Source organism: Parasteatoda tepidariorum, chromosome 9 (assembly GCF_982258835.1).
Source record: "Parasteatoda tepidariorum strain Cologne lab strain chromosome 9, Ptep-v5.0, whole genome shotgun sequence".
Lineage (NCBI taxonomy): Eukaryota > Metazoa > Arthropoda > Arachnida > Araneae > Theridiidae > Parasteatoda > Parasteatoda tepidariorum.
The window spans coordinates 101,689,423-101,715,658 of record NC_141763.1 but is presented as its reverse complement, the minus strand read 5'-3'; the positions used below and the strand labels follow the sequence as shown (position 1 = coordinate 101,715,658).

At 28.5% G+C, this 26,236-nt stretch overlaps 1 protein-coding gene across 2 annotated transcripts in view; it reads left to right on the top strand.

Moving 5' to 3' along the window:
• Window positions 1–25,985, top strand: part of Sse (extra spindle pole bodies like 1, separase) — an 88,099-nt gene extending 62,114 nt beyond the window's left edge. For both annotated transcript variants that reach the window (XM_071186488.2, XM_087152516.1), the window contains exons 18-25: window positions 1,204–1,355; window positions 1,488–1,610; window positions 2,440–2,592; window positions 4,945–5,118; window positions 10,919–11,133; window positions 19,331–19,414; window positions 21,973–22,140; window positions 25,495–25,985. In XM_071186488.2, coding sequence (XP_071042589.2) covers window positions 1,204–1,355; window positions 1,488–1,610; window positions 2,440–2,592; window positions 4,945–5,118; window positions 10,919–11,133; window positions 19,331–19,414; window positions 21,973–22,140; window positions 25,495–25,714 — 1,289 coding nt within the window. In that variant the 3' untranslated portion in view covers window positions 25,715–25,985. The remainder of the gene's footprint in view (window positions 1–1,203; window positions 1,356–1,487; window positions 1,611–2,439; window positions 2,593–4,944; window positions 5,119–10,918; window positions 11,134–19,330; window positions 19,415–21,972; window positions 22,141–25,494) is intronic.
• Window positions 25,986–26,236: the final 251 nt, after the last annotated feature.

Genomic DNA, 26,236 nt, shown 5'->3' with positions numbered 1-26,236 from the left:
ATCTTTATTTTGCTGCATAAGGAAAAAAACCCATTTTGTTTAGCATTAGTGCACAACCTTTTACGGAATAAAAATAAATAAAGAAACATTGGGAGGCCTAAATAAATTTAGTTTTGGTACCGTGATGGTTTTGTATTGTGGTGGTTGGTTAATGTTCAGGAGACTAATCTTTAGAGTTTATATTATTTTGGTATTTATTAACATTGAAAATATTAAAGTATAAAGAAGAGGAATAGGAATCAGCACATCATGATACACTGACAACTTAGATTGTTCTGGCGAATGAAAAGTTAGAGTTCAAGTTCTTGGTCGTAACTGTCGTGGTTACGATTAAGTTGAGTCGTTGCACAATTAACAACTTAATTATTCAAAATTGCAATAATGGTATTATCAGTTTGTCTTAAAAATTAAAAGACAATGTATATATATGATATTCTTTAATTTAAAAAAAAAAAAGGATTTGTTTTGCTTGCTTTGTCATGTATAATAATTATTGCCGGTTTTCAGTTTTGTCTGTAAAAAAATAAAGAATTTTTTTTTCCTTGTAAATGAATTATTGATATCTTTATTTTTTAAATAAATCTGAGAACCACATTTGTTTGGGTTAAATATATATTTATTTAAAGAAAAAATCAAAATATGAAAGGTTTAAATTTTTTGACAACTCATTAGTACTTCTAAATCTTACATTTTTAAGTTATAATTTCATAATTTTTTTCAAAGTAAATACCTGAAAAACAGTTTAAAAGAGAGCTATAAAATTTATTATATTTGTTATGTAGTATTTTCTTATGAATTGTTGGTTGCAATTGATGCCAGCATTTGACTTCCGGGGTGCAGATTATACATTCCTAGTTTTTTAATTAAAATTTAAAGGCTTACGTTTGATTCTTTAGTTGACATTTCTTTTCATTTATTTTGTTAACTTTTCCTCTAAAAGCATTTACTACAGTTGTACAATCCTACATTTCTTATTTTAGTAAATAAGCTTATAAAACTAATTATTAGTTAATTTGACTTATTTTGAAGAAAAATAAATGGCAATAAGTTAAAATAGTAATTTATATTATTATTGTAATGCTCAACTCACACACACTTCTTACTTTTAAAATTCATATATGTATGTGAATTCTCTCTTAAATGGGCTTTTTGTGTTTGAGCTTAAAAAAAAAAGGTAGTTTAATGCATATTTTATTTTTGCAGACTGGACTGTGGTTCAAATCAATGCTGTACCTGATAAAGATTGGCTTGGCGGTGCTTATCAACAGCCAACCTTTTCTAAATTGATCATCACACAATATCGCTCAAAATTATCTCCGCTAGTGATTTGTGTAGACAGTTCAACTACTGGCGGAGTAAGTTAAAATGATTAATGTAAAAAGTTTTCTATGAGTGTGGCATATTTGTTTCTGTATTAATATTTCAAAATTCTACTATCATTCATTATTGATTATTTTATTACATTTTTCTAATTTCTATTTTTTCAGTTTATCTTTGGTTTAATGACGGAGTTTCAAGATATTTTATTGCAAAGCTCAATAATTATGAAAAAAACTAATAATCATAAGAAGTGGTGGCAAACTCGTTCTTCGTTGGATGCACGTCTGAAAGTAAAATTTTAAATCACTTAATTTTTATCTTTTGCTTCATTTTAATTTGGTGTTAAATTATTGCAGTAAAACATTGTTTTTTAATTTGTAATTCATTTATAAAACGAACCAAAAGGAAATCATTTTGATATTTTGTTTAATAATTTTTTTTAACAACTTAATTTTGATAAGCTAAATCTATTTCTATATTTTGTTTTAAATCTATTTTTATATTTTGAGAGAAATTAAAATAACACTTCTTGGTGCCAGGGCTTGATCTAGAAAAGCGGGGACTCTAGGCTCTAAACTGTCAGGTGCCCCCTTGTTGATACCAAATTTACATGTTGTTTAATTGTGAAGAGTTCATAAGTTATTTTTAACATTAGATAATTACAATATGTAAGTGAATTTAAGGTTATACTTAGTTCAATTTTTGTGAACTTTTGTTTCAAATGGACAATTCTTAAGGAAAAACATAGAATATATTTGTAGCATTTAGAGAGCCCACAAAAATGTGGGGTCCTAGGCCTGGGCCTTTTGATAAATCAGACCCTGCTTGGAGGCGCTTCATTTTGGCATGATAAATCAAACCTTATGTATTTTCCTTTAAAACTCAGCATTTTAAGAGATAGAATTTCTAACTCGCATTTGATTGCCAATGGCGAGTCATTGCCATTGGCGATCAAATGCGAGTTGGCAACTGAACAAATTTTAAGGCCTGTTGTAGAACATTCGTTTTTGCTGAATCAGTCCATGCATCATATTTTAAGAAAGCTTTCTCAAGAATTTTTCAATCTGTAAAACCATCTTTATGAATGCTTTTTATTATTTTTCTTCTTCTTGTTTTTAGAGTTTGTTAAGTAGCATGGAGAATTCTTGGTTAGGATGCTGGAAAGGTCTTTTACTTGGTACTCCAGTGAGTGAAGAAAGAAAACAACAGCTTATGCTCTCTGTCAATAAAATATCAGAAATTTCAAAGCCCTTGGATGAAAGACTTCTACAGGTATACATTTTTCCACATATATTCTTGTTTTACTCAACAAAGGCTTAATGCCCAGCTATGATTATCACAAGCAACGCCGGATATAAGTTAGATGGACTGCAGTTCTCAGGGCAATAGCCCTGAGAACTGCAGGGGCTCCCCCAAAATTAAAAGATCCCTTTTTTAAGCATTGCTAAAAGCAGTCTATTTATGTAATATAATCAGAACAAGTAATATAATCAAATGCTTCATTAAAAAAGACGATTTGATGTTTATTTATTAACAGTAAAAAAAATTATGACAGTCTGCTCTTGGTGTTTTAAAAATGGGGTTGTAAGCAGAAGAACCCCGCTACGCATCAGAAGTCTAGAATTCCATCAATGCTGTTTATGAGTTTTCATTTGGATTTTTTTTTAACAAAATACTGAGCATTAATTCAATTTCTTCCCTTGCATCAGTATTTATGAATGAAATATTTAAAAAATCTTCAAATGAAATTCTTTCTTTAGGGTTCGAACTGGGCTAGTGAAACCTGATATTGTCAAGGAATTTGATTTTGGGATAAAAAGTCAAGGAATAACTCAATTTTAGGCCAATATCTTGAAAAATTTTGCAACAAATCTGTGGGGAAAAAAATTTTCAAAATTGACAATAACAATAGTTAGCCAAAGATGTTCAAAGTAAATAAGTCTTTCTTTTAATTATTTCTCAAAAAAATGATGCTGAGACATTTTGAAATATTTTTTTTCCTACAAATTATTGAAATTGGACTAATTTGTAAAAATTACTATAATTTGAAAATGTCTTGTTTTAGATTTTTTTTAATGTATAATGTCTAGCCAAATCTACAGTTTTATAATATTGGGTTTTAATCATGAAAATTTGTTTGTCATTAATTTTTTTTTGCATTTACATTTCAATTTTTCCAATTGCTTTTTCTTATTTGTTTATCCATTATGGGACCTCGGGGGCTCAGTCAGTTTTTGTTATTACCACTGACAAGAGAAAGACTCAATTTTAAAGGTGTGTTGGCAAGCAGTATGTGTCCCCTGATGAAGTGCTGTCTTGCTAACCCACATTTTTGTTTGTTTTCTGCTAGAATAGTATTTCTGACATTCTAAACTATCTTAATAATTGTGTTTCATGGTAATTTTAAGTTTTTCCAATTTTTGTGAGAAATATTGTTTTTATCTATAAGTTACATATACTTGAGTGTTAAAAGTCAGGCATGTTTAAATCTTTGCCTAGCAAAATAGTGTTCCTTACGGAACTTAATGTTTGACCCATTTTCTATCAAAATGTAAGTTTCATTGCTTAATAAGTTATATATAGCGCAATAAAGATGAAAAGGATAAGAAAAGAGAGAAAAACAAAGAGAAATAATGAGTGCTATTTACTGTACATAAGCTGCAAGTATATAGATCTCACAAAATAAGTTAAAAAATATTGAGAAAACAAAGAATATAATGTTATAAAGAGTAATGAAAAGAGAATAAGAAAAATTATTAAAATAAAATATTTTTATAAAATATGTATTAAAAAGCTGGAGATCAAAATATGGAAAAGATATAATCATGTGAGCTGATGACGAGATTATATCTTTTCCATATTTTGATCTCCAGCTTTTTAAAATATTTTATTTTAATAATTTTTCTTATTCTCTTTTCATTAATCTTTGTTCGATAATTTTCCATGCTTTCTCTATATTTTTAACTTATTTTATGAGTTCAGTATGGGCTTGAGGTAATGTGGTATTAACTTTTCCTTATTGTTTCGAGATTATTACTTATAATTTTTTTAAATTTTCTTTAGAAACTAACAAAGTATTAATGACAACTAAAATTCGTAACAGTTATAACATGTAGACAAGTAAATATGTGTGTTATAATAATTATAAAAAAGTGGTATTTAGGGATAACTTACTTAGTCTGAAATCGTAAATATGAAATGATTTTTTTACCAGTTCTTTTACTTTTTCAACTAATTAACTGCTCTGATTATATAAAAGTAAATGTTTTTGTAATTTTTTTAATTATATGTCTTACTTAGAAATCTACAACTTAAATAATATCAAAAATTCTTATGAACTCATGAAAAATAGTTATAAATTTTATTCTGTATTCATAATGAAGCATTAAGTTTTGCATTGGAATGAAAAAAATATCTTGTCACACAATGTACTGTTAATTCTTTTCTTTTTTTTCTGTGAAATCTTAAATATTGCTTCTTTAACTTTATGAATAATAAACTAAAACATGAAAATTAATTTTGTCGATATTTTTATGCTTACTCTATGCCTGCTTAATGTATTGATTTATAATCACACTTTCTTCCTCTTAAATCTTCTATTCAATTTTTGCTTTATCTTTAAAGGTTTTGCTAGATTCTGCCTCTTTTCTAAAACGGGAACAATTAGCTGCCTGTATTTGTCATTTATGGAGTTGTAAACCACACCATGAAGTATATTCAAAACTTTTCAAGGCTGTTATTGAAGAGAGCAAGAAATCAACTACAAAGAGGAATCCTGTTGTTCTACTTTTGGACAAAGTAATTTTTTTTTATTTATATCTGTGGAATCAAATATATATGAGAAACGTAAAACTTATTATAAATATGTCTCTCTTTTTTTTCTTGAGGGGGAGGGGATCATAAAATTGAAATTTATTAGTTGTCTACCTCTGTACGAGTCTATACTAGAGGATTATTAAATACTTTTCCCCAACATATGAATCCCTTCAAAAGGACAAAATTATATTTTCTAAAAATGCACCTTAAAATATACACGAAGAAATACTGTTAAAAAAGATTATCTATCTTTCACAGTTACAATAGCATGATTTCAAAATTTTTAAATGACACCTGTGTTTGTACTGTTACTGTGAGTTAATACAGTACAGAACCCATTATTCGGAAAACCAAAAAACCGGAACGAAATTCGATGAATTTTCCCGCAATTTAAAAAAAAAAAAGATTTTAGGATTTTTCTTTCTTTTTTGAAAGATGTTTACCTTACCATCATTTCAGAAATAATCACAGGGCTGCCATAGGAGACTAAAGAGGCGACTAAAACGTCTATTTTAAAGCAATAGCAACTATGGCGACTATTTTAGTAGAAATATGAGTAAAAACAACTAATTTGCAATGACCTGCTTAAAATCGGCCACTTTTTTAAGCCAATTCGCGACTAAAATGAAGAAGAGCTTCGTGAGTTTCCCCCTTCCCCCACTTATTTTTGCCGCGCTTTCGTTTTATCCTAACTTTATTATTTCTCACTGTTTGATGTCAAAAGCATGACAGGCATATTTAACCAATCAGACTGGTGGAATTGGTATTCGCACTACGTGAATGCTCCTCCTGCTTCAGAAAGCTAATGTAATATCTCTGAGGATTATGTTTTTTCCCCTCTTTTAATTTGAACGAAGTAGCAAAATTAGAAAAATTGTCTTTAATTACTCAAAATGTGTTGTTAATTTTTTTAGAGCTATTTGGAATAGAAAAAAAGGTATATGGTGATATTCGTTTTGTCGAGTTGTGATCGTAATTTTTTTAATAATCATTAAAATTTGGAAATGTGTCAGTTATAAAAAATAAACAAAATAAAACGGAATTAAATTGCAATATTTCTTTCTTTTTTTTTAAATATCTAAACTAAGCAGCTGCAAATTAGAACCGAGAAAGGAAATTCAAGTTTCATATTCAACTGTTCTGTAACAGATAAAAATAAAACTCCCTGTTTTTATGCGTAGTGTGAAAGAATATATTGTTTGCAAATCCACAAATAAATGTACATTTTTTTATAAAATATGAGTATCTAACTGTATGTTATTTGAACTTTATGCTATTACAGAACAAATAATTAAAATTATATTAGAAGAGGATATGATGTTAGCAACTATTTTATATATCTTGGAGATTATTTAGGAGACTTTTTTTCATATATGATGCAACTAAAGCAACTATTTTTCTTGTTTCCATCCAGTGACAGCCCTGTAATCATTAGTGTATTACCTCATCGTTTTTTCTTATTTTTAAGATTATTTCCAAAACGAATTTTTTTTTTTTTTTTAGTTGGGTTTAACACTAAAAAAAACGGTTTTTTGTAGCCATTCAGAAAACCAGAAAAATCAGTTATCCGGAATAGCGATAGTCCCAATCGTTCCGGATAATCGGTTCTCTACTGTACTTCAATGAACTCTCCCTTATGCACCGGTGTAAGGGGCCAACAGAAAAAAGCGCGTAAGTGAAAGAGTCGGATAAGTGAAAAACTTCAAAATTCTAAAATACAACGTAAATTGCAGTGACAATATGAATAAATATGTTTCTAAAGATTAAATGTTAATATTTATACTGTTTTGGTATTTACTATAATTATACAATAAAAAAATATAACATGCCTGAAGATAATTTATTTTTTACAAAATAATCCTTAATACATGTTTGTATTCGTTTTTGCCAATGTATTTCAAAAACAGTTTTTTGCAATTCATATAAAGGGGACAAGGGAGTTTCAGAAGCAGAATTAATTTGTAAATAGTCACGAATAGTGTCTAAAGCTTTTAATACTAATGTGTTATTTGGCGGAATTTAATCATCCTCGTCAGTATCATCCACCATGGTCTCATCGTCCACAAGTTTAAGTTAGATATAAATGAACAGCTCTTCACAAAAAATTTGATTTTTATGGGAGGTGGTGAAACATCACATGATAAATTTCTAAAGAAAGTACTTGACGTCACAGTGTTTTCATCATAGAAAAAAAATGGGTGAGAATTTCTCACCCTTTCTCAAAAGCAGGGTGAGATTTCAAAAAGTTAAGTGAGATTTCTAAAAACTAAAAAAACACTAAAACTCTTTAAAAAAAATTATTTCTTTGATTATAATAAATTTTTAACGTCTTCTATTTTTTAAAGCATTGAATATTTTTGGTGCATCATCATAGAAGATTTTGCCTTTACAAGGTATTTGTCCATCTTACATAAGTGCATAAAAAATTTGAACGTCTTGCATGAAGAAACCTTACCTACGGTGAACATGTGATTGTAGAGAAATGTGCTCTGAAAGGGGTTCCGTGGTTGTGTTCTGTTGTTCGAAAAGGTTCTATACAATACTGGTAAATAGGGAAGCTAGATAATGGGGCAGATGAAAATAATGAAAGATCTAGGAAGAAAAGTGAAACGGTTTTTTTTTCTAAATGGCGTAATTCGAAGCTTTTTCCAAAATGCAAGAAATTCGCGAATTTTGAAATTGAAATATAGAATGCGCGAATTTCTCGCGGTAATCATTTTTTAATGCGAGAAAAGAAAAAAATATGCGAGATTCTCGCGTTCTCGCGCTGTAGTGAAAACACTGCGTCATAATATGCTGCACAATAAGTTGTTCAATTACACTAAACAGACCACCTCTTTTTATTTACTCAAGTTGTCCATCTGACTGCAAGTAAGTGATCGCGGTCTCTTTCATATTCCAGGTGTCTCTTTTTTTTTTAGAAAACAGCATGGGAGTAAAACTATCCTCAGGGCAAGAGGAATGGTCATTTTCTTAAAGATGAATGGGCTTTCATTGTTGTTGGTGTAACAGATGAGACACCCTATTCAAAATTGAAAAAAGAATGTCTGAGTAGAAACAGCAAAAATGAGAGGGTCGCAGGGGGAAGAAAAGTGAACTATTCAATAGGATTGCTTATAATGGCTTCAATTTTTAATTTAAAACCTTTTTTTCTTTTTTAAAAAAAAAGAAAAAATATATTTAAAGGATAAAACAACTAAAATGTTAGCCTAAAGTTTCGGCGCATAATTGAAAAATTTTTTTTTAGAGCGACGGATAAACGAGGGATGTTTATCATTATTTTCCTACCTAATGTACTGGGACCTATAAAAATCGTCATATAAATGAAAAAGCATAAAAGAGGTGATGCATAAGTGAGAGGTCACTGTATTTATTTCTGACTATTAATTTAAATTGTTAACTGTTAAAAGTGACATCACTGTTATATTTCTTGCTGCCACGTGATATCGCGTGATCTGACAATGAACGAGGTTGAATGTGTTTTATGGTAGTTTGTCTCATGCTTACACAATCTCTCTTGTTGCTTCCAGTATCTGGACTTAATATACTTTTAATTGATGTTTCTGTAATCAAATAAAATATGAAAAAATACAGTATTTGTTCAGTAAAATTCCTTTTGACCTTTTTTTTATACATATATATTATTTTCAAGTTCGAAGAGAAAACGTATTTTTAATTTAGGTAGAAAAAATCCTTCGCCAAAGCATAATTTTTTTTCCTGCTGATTTTACTGTTTTATTACATATTGGCCAGATGGTGAATGCTTAGCATGAACCCTGAATAGAGTGTCAATATTCTGGATAATACTGACTAAGGTCATGCTAAATTTCACCACAGTAGTTAACCTTCCACGTATGACTCTCGCAATTTGAGCTGGGTATCAGTTTCATCCTCGACTAAGGGTCACGCAAATACCGCAGGCGAAGAATTTTTTCCCCTTGTTTCAATACTGATCCTGCTATTTAACCCCCATGTAGGTTTAAAAAAAACATCATTTGATGCTTATTTGCGCTGCTAGATGGCACTAGAGGGTTCAGGAATTTTTTTTTTTTTTGTTGATAAATGAGCCGTACGTTGAGGGTTAAAATGTTAATCAATATAAAATTAATTAAATACTGCACTGTGCTACATCATAGAGTGTCAATATTCTGGATATTGCTGTCTAAGGTTGCATGCTAAATTTCTCCACGGTTGTTAAAATGTTAATTAAAGTTTAATTCTTTTTTGTCTACGTCTTTTATTTAACCTAGATTTTTTATTTGTTGAAACTGTCTATTTTTTAAAACTGTGATTATTTTTGTTTTGTGCTTCTGGCAACTTCATAACTAATATTCTACATGGCTTCAAGCCTATCTTTTTATAAAAAAAAAGTAAAAAATAAGCCAAACCTTTCTTTGTAAAAGAATATAGACTATTACACTTAAGAGAATTAACATTTGGTATGCTTAGCTTACTTAAAATAGAACGGAAAAAACAGTTGCTAATGTGAAGAAATGCCACTTTTCTACAGCCAATCAGGATCCATACCCAAGATGATATCAATTGCAGGCATCCTATTCTGGATGCTTTTTCATCTGTAAGCTTTTAAAATATAATTAAGTTATCAGAATCATAGCGTTTCATAGGTAAGAAAAGATAGTGTTTGAGAACGAGAGGTTTCTTTGACTCAACCAATACATAGAATAAGAAGAAAAACGAATTACTTTATTTCCCTTCATATGATGGAAATCGTTTTTGAATGCTTCTGCCTTGCAGCTGATGGTAGGAAGAGGAAAATCTAGCTTTTATCCTTTTCTATTTCCACCCTATTTTACATGGCAAAATCAATATTATTACCTTTTTTATTGATCCCTATTCTTCCTCTTAATCCTATTTCCTTGATCGCAATTTTTTCTTAAATGTTCCATAACGATTTTTTCGCCAGAATTTTTTTTTTTTTTTTTTCAAATACCATTTGGTAAAATGTAGCAAAAAAGCCAAAATGTGTTGTTTCGTTTTAGCATTTTTGATGAACCCTAGTATGTGGTCGTAAATGTGGACTTCATTGCTGCGATCGTACAGTTGATCATAAAATTGTGGTGCCTGAACCTCCTTGACCCTCTTGGCCAACAACTAGCTGTATGCGAGACTGCTAGAATTTTTAGTGTTGTTAAAAAGCAGAGATGATGAGAGCTAGATGCTGCATTGAAATCATTTTGCTCTCTTCTTTCTTCCTCTTGTTTATGGAACGCATTTTATAAAGCTAATTATTGTTAAATTTTAAAAAATTATAAGATACCTTTTTTTTTATCTCTTATTAGCATAACTCCCTTTGAAATGTTTTTCTGTGAGGATTATGATTTGAAAGGTTTGTAATTTTAACTAATCAGAACACTGGGATAAAAGTGATTTTAACCACCCAATAGAGGCGAAAATATATCAAAGGTTTTGAAAATGTGTCGTAATGAGCTTAAATTTTTATAATTAATTTTTAATTAATTTTTATTTTTTACTATTTGTAATTTAATATTACTTAAAAAGTAGAAAAAATGTAATAGTGCTGTTAAAAAAAAATTACGCATTAATAAGTTTATGAGGTTAATTAATTAAATATGCTTTTGTCATAAAAATGTTAACAAAAGGAACATGCAATTGTTAAATATTAGCTAGTTGCAGTTGAAACATAAAACATGAATTCATTATATCTAGCATCATTTGCTCCCTCAACAATTAGTTGAAGAGAGAGTGAGTAGTGTATAGTTTTATGATTTTGTATCATTTTTATGATGTATTATAATTATAGGATATTCAAGCATTACCATGGGAAAGTATTCCCATCTTGAGTGGTAATCCTATTACTCGCATGCCATCCCTTGGAGTTTTGAGTGCACATCTAAGTCTGCATGGAGAAGATTCTATCTTTCACAAAGGGATGGATTGCAACAAAACTTATTACCTTCTCAACCCTAAAGGAGACCTGCTTTATTCTCAAGAAATGTTTGAAGGAAAATTTAAGCTGTAAGTTTGTTTTAAAATAATTGTTTCAAATTATGCATTCTGGTATTTAATTTACCACCTGATTGTTATTCCTAGGGTTTTTAGAACTTTGGGATGGTTGCTTTGCAGAGGTGTAACTACTATTTATCTGTAATTATTAAGATTTCATAGTCAATATTATGGTCTTGCGGCTAAGTAACAAAAATTACAACTTTTGAGTCTTATAGTTTTACCTTTATGAAATTAAATAATACAGTTGAAAGTCCAATATCAGGAATTGTTTGGAAAGTAGGTTTTTTTCGGATGATAGGTCTTTAAGGTAAACAAACATCAAAGTGTGTTATTTAATGAATCATCAAATTACTATTCGATGTTGATGATAATTAACATCAATTTCATACTACAAGGTTAAATGACATTTATAAAAAGGTTTGATCTGATTAAATATATATTTATACATAATAAGTAGATAAAAGTAAAAGTCTAATTTAAACTTTCGTTTTCATGAATAAAATTATGTTTTCCTCATGATGTGTACACGTAGCAGCACAGATGATCGAATAAAAATAACATTAAAAAACAAGCTATTCGAAAATTCCAAAACTAATCTAACTTAATAAAAAAATAAATAATTTAAAACAAAGAATATAATTGAGTACATTTTTTAATGAAGACATCTACATAATTTAAAGAGAGGCAAATCTCCTCTCCTGATGTTCTTTTCAAACACTATTAATATTGATCTTCATTAATATTCATATCTTATTCTTCTCCCTAAAGTTTTTCTTTAACTGCTCTTGTCTTTTTAACAGTTTTTAAAGTGTGCTTATTGAGATAAAATTAATGTTTGTAAGGACGCAAGAGGATGGAAGGAAACACCATCACAAAGAGCTCAATATTTTAATTATACATTCACCTATCCATTTTTACAATAATGAGTAACAACATAATTGAAGCAATGAAGAAAACAATGGAAATAAAAATATGACCACCGAAGCCGACGTCTTCAAGGGGTACCGGCCTCGGAAGCTATAAAACAAAGCCTTTTCTATCAGGGTTCGCCAAGTGGGCCCACTTTGAAAAAACCCGCCCGGGTTTTATTGGGTGGGCCCACCTTGAAAAAACCCACTTGGAACGATAAGTGGGTTTTTTCAAAAAAAAATTTTTTTTTTTTTTTTACCAAAACTTATTGTTTCACATTTATTTTTATATAATTTATTGTGCAGCATAAATTTGTCAAATAGAGTTGCATGATTTATATGATTAAGTTTTTAATATTAGTAAAGTAAAAGAAACTCAAATATTCATATAATTTTTATAGTAGGTGCTATTGAAAACTTCAAGAGGGTTTTTTCAAAAAAGTAATATTTTAATGATATTAAATCAAATAAAAATTTAAATAATATTGTCTGAAAAGATCAATTTTTCAAATATAGTTGCATGCTTTATATATTAATAAACAGGTAACATAATACATACAGGTAATATAATATATTAAAAAAAAATTTAAAAGAAACAATTTTTTTCTTTTTTTGCCAAGTGATACATTAACAAATTTAAACAGTTTTATTTTCTGGCTTTAAAAAAAAAAAAAAAGCTAAAACTTTTTATAAGAGAACTTTTTAAAATTATTTATCTAAAAATGAAATCCTTTTCCTAGGGTTAATTATTTGAAAACAAATGGGACAAGTGACTGATACTCTTTATAATTATACGTAGTTTTAATTTCACTTTCTATTAATCTTATTATAGAAACATGTAAGACCATTAAATATTTATTTCTGTTTTTTATTTAACTCAAGTCAGATGAAATTTTAGTTTTAACTGATTATAAATATTTACAGATTATAATTTTATAATAGGTAATATCCATATGTTTAATAAATATAGTAAATAAATGTGTGTGAAAACAAAAAGATTAATAAACTTGTTCCTTTTATATTACTGCATTTATATTTTATAATTCTTGAGTTAAAAAATTATGAAACGTAATGCACTTATAAATAAAGAAGATTCAAATATGTATTAGTGATAATGCGTTATTTAAACTTAATATAAAATACATATAACCAGGGTTCCCCAAGTGGGCCCACTTTGAAAAAACCCACTTGGTGGTTTTTTTCACAAATTGTTTTTTTTTTTTTAAATTTGGTTCAGAAAGAAGTATCTCCTAATACTATCATTGGACATATCGTTGAAGTTAACAAATATTTTAGAAATGTGCATCAAGCACATGGATGGGCAAATGAAAAAAAACTGCTTGATGACCAAATGATACTAGGTGGAATTCATATTGTGAGCGCGTAAAAACTTTTGCCAATAATTACCATAAATATGAAGAGATTGTTCTTGAAAAATTTTATATGTCAAAAAAATTAAATAATGTTGGGCTTTACCAATAAACTATCAATTGGGAAAAACAGATATCAATTGTTTCTGAAGCTTTAAAAAAGCTTCAACCAGAAAACATTTCAATTTCAGAACCTGTTGAAATATGAATTAACTTACTATCGTGTGATGAATTAGAATCCCATAAACATTTTGTTAAAAGATCAGGCTGTTCAGCCACATCATTTATTAGCATATGCATCCTGGATCCCGAAACAAGGGGACAATTTTTAAATGATGAACAAAACCAATTAGCAGAAAGCTGTCTTTCTAAGCATCATCCAGAATTTCTGCCACATGTTATGGCATCCAAAATTTCCTATCCTGAATACTTTCCAAAATCAATGATGCTTGACACTGTTATTGAACAGTTTTCATCAAAAAATAGTGGAAAATTATGGCAAAATAAATAAATAAGTAAATAAATAAAATTCCTAGCTTCCACAAAATTTCTGTCAATTCTTTTTTCTTTGCACTCAGCACCAGCATCCTCTGTCTCTATCGAAAGACACTTTTCAACTTTCGGTTTGGTGCAGAGTAAACTTCGAAATAGATTAGGAATAGATAAAGCTACAAAACTCGTAAAAGTGTATTGCCATCTAAGAGAGAAATGTAGACACTTTGAATCTGTTGTATGATAATAATAATAAAGGAAAAAATGGACCTTTTTTTTAAAGTTAACTCTTAACATCTGCTGACAATTTTTAACTATTTGGAGAAAGTTTATCACAATTAAAAAACAGTTAAAAATTAAAATATTACTTTTAAGATTTTTTAAATATTATTTTTAAGATTTCATTTTAATACAATTTATTTTGTTTCTTTTAATTGTGTTTAAAAATATTGAAAGCAAACAAAAAAAATTTATTAAGTGATACATTAAACAACAATAAACAAATTTAAAGTTTTATTATCTAATTTTAAAAAAATAAGCTATAACTTTTTATATATGCTTTTTTATAATTTTAAGATTAATTTGTTTTTTGAAACTATAAAGTTAAAATGCATATATTTATCTAAATATTTGAAAAAAGGGACAAGTAACTGATACTCTTTATAATTATACATAATTTTAATTTCACTTTCTATTTATCGTATTATAAAAACATGGAAGACCATTAAATATTTATTCCAGTTTAATTTTATTACAGGTAAAAGTCAGATGAAATTTTAGTGTTTACTTATACAACACTATTTAATAAATAAAAATATTTTCACAGTAAAATTTATGAGCACTAAATGAAAAAACCCAATTTTCCCCGGGTTTTTTCAAATAAAACCCAATTTTCCCCGGGTTTTTTCAATAAAACCCAGGCGGGTTGGGTTTTTCCAAAAATCCCCGGGTTTTTTCAAACCCTGTTTTCTATTGGGAGAGAGGACAAATGGCAAAATTAACTCTCTCAGTACCCCGAAGGTTTTGTAGATTAAGCATTATACTAATTTGTTACGTAATCTTTTATTTTACTATTCTTTTTTTCATTCTGCGCATTTTAATAGAGGGTGTTGTTTTCTTTTGTATTAAAGTTTCCTTTGAATTTAGTTTGTTTGTGAAATCCCTGTTTGACCGGTTTAATGTGAGTTTTTATTTTCTCAAGATTTTTTGAAATTTCTTTTCTGATTTGGTTTTATGTATTTCGTGTATTTTTTCTTGAACTTCTACAAAACTTTTGGGGTACTGAGAGAGTTAATTTTAGCATTTGTCCTCTCTCTCAATAGAAAAGGTTTTGTTTTATGGCTTCCGAGGGCGGTACCCCTTGAAGACGTCGGCTTCGGTGTTCATATTTTTATTTCCATTGTTTTCTTTATTGCTTCAATTATTCTTTCTTTTGAAAATTCTGCTGCTTTTAAGCGCGTTTCTTTCGAAGATTGTTTTGTCAATTTGGAATTAATATTTTGTATTCCTTTACTAGAGTAACAACATAACATTGACTAAAATAAAAAGTATTTTAAAGTTTTACCCCAACTGATTGGGAAAAGAGGGAACCAGGGTAGGTTCGGATAGCTCATCATGCGTCATCCAGGGATGAGATTCTTCCGCGGATTCGCGGATTTCCGCTTTTTTTCAGATTTTTCCATTTTTCCCGCTAATTTCCGCTGAAATTTTTTTTTTGCCCAAGTTAAAATGTTTTATGAGGAATTTAATTTTCCGCGAAGGGAAATTGTTGAAGTCCCTTTTCCTCCCTCTGAAGTTTCTCTAAAAATCATTTCCTTGGGATAAAACTGGTTGACCTTTATACAGGGATGAGATTTTTTTTGTCTCTCGAATTTCAGCCTTTTTATCAAAAACTCCGATTCTCTAAAAGTTTCGTTTTTTAAAATAATTATTCCGTTTTTTTTATATTCAGTCATTGAAGTAAAATAATTATATTTATTTACGATTTTCAAAGATAAACAGAAAATTCAATCTACGCCCTAGCTGCTAACCCTTCCGCATTTTTACTTATTTTAGCTATTTTCTCCGATTTCACGCACAGAAAATAAGATTTTCCATATTTTTTATCCGTCGGCTGGATAGCTCGTATTTTCGTAATTCAGATCTCGATTTTTATTCACGCGATTTTAATATCAATCATCGATTTTCGTATTTACCTGATTTAAAAGTTGCACATTGCGATTCTTATTTAAGCTATTTAAATATCGTATATTATGATTCTTATTTACGACATTTAAAAATCCAATATCGTGTTTTGTATTTATGCATTTTTAAAATCTCGATTTTATTATCAAATCTCGATTTTCGTATTTACCTGATTTAAAAGTTGAACGTTGCGATTCTTATTCAGGCGATTTAAATATTGTACAGTGCGATTCTTACTTACGAGATTTAAAAAATCAATATCGCGATTTGTATTTACGAGCTTTTAAAGCCCTATGTAGCAATTCGTATTCACGTGAGCTTAAAATCCAATATCATGATTCGTTTTTGTGGTTGTAATATCGCGCGATTTAAAAATTATGCATCGTGATCAAAAAATTAAAAAATCATGATTTGTATTTTCGCATTTTTTAAATTCGATGTAGAGTTTCATATTTACGTGATTTAAAAGTCTCATATTGGGATTTATATTCACATGGTTTACAAGTTTAAAAATCGCACTTTTTTGTCAAATTTTTGTTTATATAAATATATATAAAAAAAATTTTCCTTCTTTTTTTTTTCTTTATTTTTTTTTGTTTTTTGGATTTCCTCTTTTTTACTTTCTGACTACTCTCATCCCTGGTCATCTCTCTTGCTGAGTCAGAACGAAGACTATTGTTTTTGCGAATAGAGAGATAGCGCCATCTGTTTCTACGAATTAGCTATCCGTTACATGTTTAGCTATCAGAGGTACGGGTAGAAAAATGTATGACCTTTAATACTGGAAGTTTTCAATGTCCAGTGTAATAGATTTTTTTTACAAGTATTTATGGGGGCTGCGACCTATAAACGGACACCTCCGATGAATGTAAGTAATATGTGTAGCTTTTACTGTTATGAAAAAATGGATAAATAAGGGTTGAAGTCTATAAACTAGTTTCTGTCCACATATGTAGGCTCGGAGTTATAAACAGTCCCCCTATGAAAAAAAGTAAACCAGTATGCTAAATAATTTCTTCCTTGTTTGTGTAAAGTCCTGCACATATTACTAATATGAATGATTTTTTATTTGCTTTAAGATTTTCCATTAAATTAAAATTTCTTGAGTAGTTAAAATAATATGCTTAAATTTTTTTTTTAAAAGTTTTATTTTACTTTAATTATTAAAACACTATTTAGATTTTTATATACTTCATTTTTTATTCTGGGTTAATGATTTTAGTGTTCTTCTAAATATATATGGTAGCATTAAATTTTAATTCCTGTGTTTTTACCAATTTTATTAATCTTTAATATGGTAGCTATTATTTTTGCCATGCCAGCTAAAATCTCACACTCACTCCCTTCTTCTTTGCAAACTTTGTTATTTGTTAGATTAGCGTATCTATTCTTAGTGTTTTTTTGGTTGGTTGGTAAGTTAAGGTGGGAGATATCATTGCATTATAAAGAGTAATTTTTGTCTTAGACTAATTATTCTTCATACATGTACATATTTATATGTATACAATACACACACACAGTGAAATCTCTTGGGAGCGACCGCTCCCAAGAGATTTCACCATCATAAATTTAAGTTTGCATTTTATTTTTTATCACAAAAGTCAGTTAGCATTAAAATATGAGTAGATGTGTGTTTGTTTGAGATGATTGGTTTTTCTAAAGTAACTTTTTTTTTAAATTTAATTTTAAAATCTAGAAGTAAATCATTGATAGCATCGTCTTTAGTGCACTCTGACTGCAACATGAGGTTGTATCGTCAAAGAGAGCATCACAAAAATATTTTGAAAACATTTTAATATACTTATTTGTTTTGTTAAAATTTTTGATTGGATATTTTTTAGTGTTTCTTTATGTGACTTTTTCCACATTTGATGCAGATGTTTGCCTGGTCGCTGAGAGAGGTTTTAATATTCTATCCTAAAGGTTTTCTTCAACACAAAGTCTATGGAAAAAATTCCATGCCTTTCAAAAGTGGAATATATATATACAGTAGAGAACCAATTATCTGGGATGCTCGAAACCATCACGATCCCGGATGTCTGAATTTCCCGGTTTTCTGGGTCGACCAAAAAGTGGCGTTAATCGATGTTTTATCAAACCCGAATTACAAGGAAAATGTTTAACACATTTCGAAGTAAGAGATAAAAGAAAAGCACTCCAAAATTTTAAAAGAAAAAAAAAATGGCAGAAAAATAGCCTTTAAAAGAATTTTTAAAAAATTTCAAGTTTAGACAAGAGAAACAAATTTAAAAAATACAAAATTCTCATATTTATTTTTTAAAAATAATTACGATTCCTAAATTAACTAATGTAAACAAAACCAATGATTAAATAAAGCAATATATTTCATACCTAATTATGCAGGGGGGAAAACAATAAAATAAAAGTAAAACTTATTAATCTAAATAAAAACAATGAAAATTATCAAAGCTGAAACGATAGTTAAAAAAGGCACTAACATAAATATTAAAACCCGGAACAAGACAAGATCAATAAGATCAACGGAATTAAGAGAAAGAAGAAGGGAAAAAAACCTAATGATAAAATTTATGAATAAAAAGAATTAATTTATTAAGTGCGAATTTTATCGTATAAACGTAGTGGAATCATAAAAACAAAACTGCATTCTGCTTCATAAAATAATCGTATGTTTAAATTCATAAACAATTCTCCTTTTATTTTCTTATAAAAACACGATTTTTAACGAAAGCAGATGTGATTCCACACCAAGAAAAACTTGCAAATGATGCCGCACTTCCAACGAATCAGAATTTATTCAAAAGAAAAATAATTTATTTTTATTAATCGATGTCAAATACATAAATATATTTTTCTCTCTCATCTTCTGTTCACTGATATGCATGTGCATTCCCCCCCCCACCCGTAAATCAAAGAGAAAACGAAATCAGCATGCCACTCCTTTGAGTTTGATTGACAGCCTAAAGGAGAAAATAAGACATTCATCCCTTCCCTGCCTGCTCTTGATCTGAAGATCTTCAAGGTCGCGAAAGAAATTACGTTTCTCTGGGCAAACGGGGGGAAAGAGATTTCTCACATTTTCCTCTACTCAACTTCAGGGTCCAATTTCCGCTTTTTTTTCTTCATCGTTCTAGTTAAAAATGGCGGGAAAACCAAGCAAAATTTCCCCCGGTTATCTGGATACCGGATAAATGGTTCTCTACTGTACAAGTGTATGTATATTATATATGTATATATCACATGAATTGATATTATGATTCTTTCAATTAACAGACAACCAAATTGGAAGGGCATTGTCGCTAGAGTACCCGAAAGTACAGAATTCTTAGAGGCTGTAAAAGAGAATGATTTGTTTCTGTAAGCATCTATTTATGTTTATAAATTATTTCTAATTCATACTATTGTTGATGTTTTATGTTATCTTTATAACAAAGAATTTTAAAAATATATAAATGAACAATAATAGTTTTGATTTACCTGTATTCAGTGCTGTAGTTGAAGGGAAAGGCCATCCTGAAATATTTAATATGCTGTAATGAAGAAAATTTAAAATATTTGAAAAAGATTTCAAAACTATTTGTTTCTTTTTCATTCTCTCTTCATTTATTTGTTATTTTTCTTACGAAGTGAAACAAAAATTTTAGCCCAGTTCTGGAAAAATTGTTTTACATTGACCAAAGTGCAAATTGTACCAATCAGATTCAAAAAAAGCAAGTGAACTTTCAAGTCTGACGAATGCAATTTTTGGGCTCGTTAGTTAACAGACGCAATGAGACTAGTCCTGTAAAAAATGTCATTTCGAAAACGTTTATATCTTTTACAATTTTTGATGCACCTGAAAAGCAAAGTAATTAAAATAAATATTTAAATTGCATTTACCCTAATTTAATGAGCACAAAAATATTAATATGAAGTTGCTTTTAATTAATTTCATGTTTGTAAAATTTTGAATATTAAATTAAATTATATATTTCTTTTTAACTCTGTTTTACATATTTTATAATCTGGTAAGCAAAAGAACCAATCTGAGAGCAAATAATTATTTTCTGGCAATAAAAAAAGAGGGGCTCTTAGAGCTTGCTCACTCTTTATTTGAATAAAGGCACGTTAAAAAAAAAAAGGAACATAAATTTTTGCAATTGTGAACTTTTTTTATGTTAAAATCTTAACAAAACAAATCTGTATTTCTTTTTGCATATCTAAATTTTTACCTTCTTGCTATCAAGGCAATGTGTTTAACAAATAAATAATCATAGTACTTTTCAAGTGCTAATGAAGAATTGTGTATTTACTCATTTAAAGTTTATTATATTATGCTATTATTTTATCAATAGCTTTTTTAATCAATGCATCAAAGATAAGAATATATAAATTATCAGCAATTCCCTTTTTTTAAATAAATGTTCTTTTTATAATTAAAGTAGGAATTTATAATTAAAACACACCAAATTTTTAATTATATATTAATTAGGATTAATTTATAATTAAAACACCATAACGCATGCCCTATAAAAAGGTAAGTTCCCCCAAATATTTTTTTTTTTCCAACTACAGCACTGCTTGCACTTATCTTTCATGGATAAATTTAAATTCCAAATTTCGAAATTTCTTTGTGAGTTTTCATTACTTTACCCCCCCCCCCCCCTTATTTGTGTGTCTTAGTTTGTCACATTTTAGTTTCATAATTTTCGGCCTAACCATGTCAATTGTTTTTTTAACCTAACAATGACATGACAAAGTAACACACATACCCTATAAAAAGGCGAATTCCCCCAAATATTTTTTTCCCCCTACAGCACTGCCTGTCACATTTAGTTCACTGTTATATTCACAACTGTCATATTTTAGTTTCATAATTTTGATATTTTTCAGAAACAGTTTTTCTGATCTTAAAAAGAAGAAAAAACGATGAAGTAATACACTAATAATTATTTCCAAAATGATGGTAAGGTAAACATCTTTCAAAAATGACAGAAAAATCTTATGAGGAAAAAAAAATTGTTTTTTTTTTAAAAAATGGCGGGAAAATTTATCGAATTTTGTTCCGGTTTTTTGGTTTTCCGGATAACGGGTTCTGTACTGTACTATATATATGTGGGTTATTGAAACAAAAACTATACTTTTCAGTATACTTGTTTTTTTATGACTTGTGTATATATTTCTTTAGAGAAAACTGTATTTCTGAATGCAGAAAATAAAACTGTTATTTTTCTATTTTATTTAACTAAAATATACATCTATTTCTTTCCCTCATTTGTCTCTGCTGTTGAATTATGAAGAAAAATTATTTTCTCATTTGTCATCCTCTTGATTCATCACTATCCTTTCTTAAAAACTCAATCCCAAGTTGTGGCATGCAATTTTAAAAGAAATATAGAAACATTTTTTCTAAAATAAATTTTCCATAATTTCTACATTCAATCTAATCCCATAGCATGGCTGTTCGTGGAGTGTATGTCATAATTGTTACTAAGTTTTAACACTCAGAGATATTTTACTCCCTAAATTTGGTAGATAATGAAGTAAAGAAAGCAAAGATAAATAAAAAAAGAATGAATAATGGCAAAGAACAGGGGAGAAAGTAAAGTAAATAATAATAAGAATTGGTTTTACTCCAATTTTTTCAAATCTCTTTTCTTAGTTACAGCCTGAAAAATAATCATGAAATAATGTTTCATGAATATTGTAACATTTAAGGTTCAATAATGCTGTAAAATTTTGTAAAAATGGGATATTTCTGAAAACGTTTTTAGAACTTTTCATTAAAGAAGTTTCGTCTCAAATGCATTGAATAGCTGAAGAAAAAAGTTTTTATTAATTGCTTTCTATTATAATAGCTAATATTTCTAAATCTCCATTTTTTGTAAACAAGTGAACCATTTTAAATATGTCACATATTTATTAAAATCGCATAGGTACATTGGGCATGGCAGTGGCAGGCAGTACATAGAAAGCAATCTTGTTCACAAGCTGGAATGCAATGCGGCTGTTGTTCTGATGGGTTGCAGCAGTGGAAGTCTTATGCAGAGCGGAAGAAGATTTGAAGCTGAAGGATTTCCTTTGAGGTGTCTAATGCAGGGAAGGTATGCAATATTCTTTTGTTGAATCTCATTTTCAGTTATGATTCCTGCTAAAAATGACCTAATTCTTGGTGTGACATTGAGCATTGGTCAAACACCTTAATACGAAAAATAGGCATTTTGTCATAGTTGTCTTTTATTTATTAATTTAGAACAGATTTTGTGAGCTCTGGCATCTGTATGATTCATTGTTTTCATAATTTTGTATAAATTTAGGCTCTCACAATTAATTTTTGATTTCTTAAGATTCGCTATACAGCTCATTGAACTTTGATAAAAATAATAATAATCTGGTATGAATTTTTGGAAATAACCAGGGGCATTAGGAATTCAAAATTCAACTCTTGTAATGCATTCTTCAGATTTTAATTTTAGGGTTAATGTATTTATACTTTTCACAATTCTTGATTGTTCGCTGAATATGATTTAAAGTTTAGAACGCAGAATGTTTCGACTTAAAAGTTTTTTTTTTTTTTTTTAAACTTCAAGTGTATAGTGAAATCCAGAAAAAATATGAGCATTCTTATAGAACAAATTATATAATTTTTTGAATAAATCCATATATATATACACACAGTCAGACCTCTATTTTACGAAGTTGCTAAATCTCGAGGGAAAAAAATTCGTTAAATAGAAAATATCCTTTTGAAATACTTACACAACGTAAAAACAGGTTTTAAATTCATAAACACCAGAAATAATTAAAATTAAAATTGATACACCTTTATCTTGTAAATTATTATCTATTATTTATTTTATAAATCTTAATCATAAAAGAAATCTGCAAAGAAAGTAAGAATAGAACAAAACATTATCCAAAGTTACACTATCATGCTACATATATTTTCCACTGAATAAAAATGCTAAATTTTTATATATTAAAATTATTGCTGCATTTATTATAAATGTAATTTTATACATACAATATCACATGCGTATATTAATTTTTATTGCTAAAAGTGTTTTTTCTCATAATAGGTCTCGCATTTTTGTAATGCTCCAAAAATTTCTTCAGGCGTATTTTCCTCAAACTGCAATCCACATCGAATTGTTTCATATGATTTTAACATTTCATCATATGAAGGCTTGCTAATTTCTTCATCATTTCCATCTTCATCTTCCTCACAATTTATGGCTGTATTGTTTTTATTTTTCACACTGTCCAAAATATCCGATTCAGTTAATGTTTCAGTGGTTTCAGCTTCAGAATCAATAGAAAGAAAATCATTAATCTGTACATCATTAATTTCGTGGTTCTCTCTTAGCTGTACCCACATTTTTTTAAGTTCTTCTAAAGGAATATCATCCTTGTCCTCCGCACTTTCCAAATTCTCAGCGTTGACAAAGAATCCAGCTTTAGCAAAAATGTTACGAATATTACGATCTGTAACATCATAGTTCCATGCTTTAGAAATTTCTGTTATGCTTTCTCGCAAATTGATCTTTGGCATAGATTGCTTATTTTCAAGTGCAGTGATAACTTTTCGTACAATTCTTTTGCGGTAGTACAGTATAAAGTTTTGAATCACCCCTTGATCCATTGGTTGTATCTTCGATGTAGTGTTTAAAGGCAAATAAAAAACTGTAATGTTTTTCAGTTTTTTGTTGATTTCCTTCGGATGCACAGGGCAATTGTCGAAAATTAGAGCAATTTTGCAATGCTCTGCAATCATAAGTTTGTCCAACTTTTAAATCCATTTTTTTCACATTTTTCTGACGTCATCCATGATTTTTTGTTGAAGTCATAATCAACCTCCAAAAATTTCTTGCCCTTAAAACATCTTGGAGTTTTGCTTTTTCCTATAATAGAGGATTTTAATTTTTGATGGCCAGTCTTATTTGCACCTAGCATGATAGTTATTCTTGCTTTGCTATGTTTTCCTCCAAAGCATTTTTCATTTTTAAATGTTAAGGTCTTTTAAGGCAATCGTTGAAAAAATAAAGCCGTCTTATCAGCATTAAAAATGTTTTCTGACTTACAATCTTTTAAAATTTTATTAAGAATCTCTGCAATCCACCTTTCGCTATCTTTATCATTAACGTCATTACTTTCACCAGATATATTTTTTCCTATAATTCCCTGTTTTCTCTCAAACTTATCAAGCCATCCACTACTTCCTCGAAATTCATCGTGTCCCAATGCCTTTGCAAATTGCATTGCTTTTTCTCAATTATTAAAGGTCCAGAGATCGGCACGTTTCTATCTTGCATTGATTGTATCCACTTCAAAACTGTCTCATTCACATCTTCATAGATGCATGTTTTTAAACGTTTTGAACAAGGATTTCTTACAATAGAAGTTTGAATAAGAACATTTTGAACAAGCTGTCTTACAATAAAAATTTCTTATTATAATCACAGCTTTTATGAATGTTCATATTTTTAATCTGAAGTTTGACTGTCTGTATAAATAACTTTTTAAAGTAAATATAAAATTGTGTAATTAAATATAAAATTTTATCTTAAAAATGATCATTGAAATCTTTCCTATTAAATTACTGGCTTTCAAATATAAAATTAAAGAAGAATAAAATCAAATTTAGACGAAGAAAAATGTTACATAACTGACATAATTTGAATTAAATTTATGACATTAATATAAGTTAATGAATTTAGTAATAATTTTGTAATATAACTAGAATTTAGATTAACTCAAATACTTGAGTCTCAGATTTGCAGTTCAGTAATTATTTTGAAATACTTTAGATAAAATATACATTTAAGCTAATAAGATTCACGCATAATTGTCTGCATCGCTAATGGGATTTTCTGATTATTAATAAACTATATAACACTCTCTTTTGAGTCAGCTTAAATTTTTTTTAAAAGAAAAAATTAGCCAATCAAAATATTCTATGAAATATATCTCATCATCTTTGTTTTATAATTTTTTTTTTCAATACGCTTATTTCATATCAAGCTAAAAACTATTTTCCTGATAAAAATTTGATGCATGTAACAAAAAATATGGTCTAGAATAGGGATGAACCACCGAATGGTCAATGTGCCGTCTTCACCTTTTATTCAAAAAATAATATAAGAAGCTACAAAACTTGCCTTAGAAAAATTTATAAGTATTCTTCAAATTTGTTAAGAATTTCATTGTTAAGACATTACGATATTAAAATCTTTCACTTTTTTAAATTGTAAAACATATTTGAAACGTGCATAGCTAAAGCAAAAGTTGGAGGCGCAACTTTTTACCATATAAAGAGGAAGGTACTTATCAGTTTGCTGCAAAGTATAATTTTTTAGTTATTTTTACAGTATTAATGGAGATAATTTATTTTCAGTTCAAACATTTTTAGTTATTAACTATTATTCTATATTGCTACAACTACTTTTATTTCTTTTCAGTCCATGTGTTATTGGCAACCTATGGGATGTTACAGACAAAGATATTGATAGATTTACTGATAAATTTCTTGAACTATTTGTACCCAATTATTACAAATCAAAGAGTGCTGTGGTTGATGTAAGCAATTCAGTTTCTCAGGCAAGAGCTGCTTGCAAAATGTCGTACTTGACTGGAGCAGCTCCAATTATTTATGGCTTCCCAACATTGGCTGAGAGATAACCTTATTTATGTGTATAGTGTTTGAAGGAACTTCTAATATAAAGTACAAAATTATTTAAATGTACAAATATTCTTTCTTGTACTTTATATAGTTAAATTAATTTATAATGTTGTTTTTATTATATTAAATAATGATGCATTTTAAAAACTTACTGTTTCTAAAAGATTCTTATTTTTCATAAATGATGACTGTGTTTATAGTGGATGACAAAATAGTTTGAATGAACTTATTGACTTTTATATTTTTAAATAAACAATATTTTAAAAGCTTTGTTCCTTTTTTTATTATTATTCAAAGCACTTATAAATATTCTCATATATAATTGAAAACACCATTAAAAAGTTTGACGCCCAGGCTTTTCAATAAAATTGATTTCAAAATCATTAACTAAATTAATTGTCTAACAACAACAAGACTTTTGATAGTTATAAATGCACTATAGGTATGAACCAAATTATGCAAACAACTAGCCTTGAAATTTTTTTTAACAACATATAATATTCCTTACTAAAATTGAGATG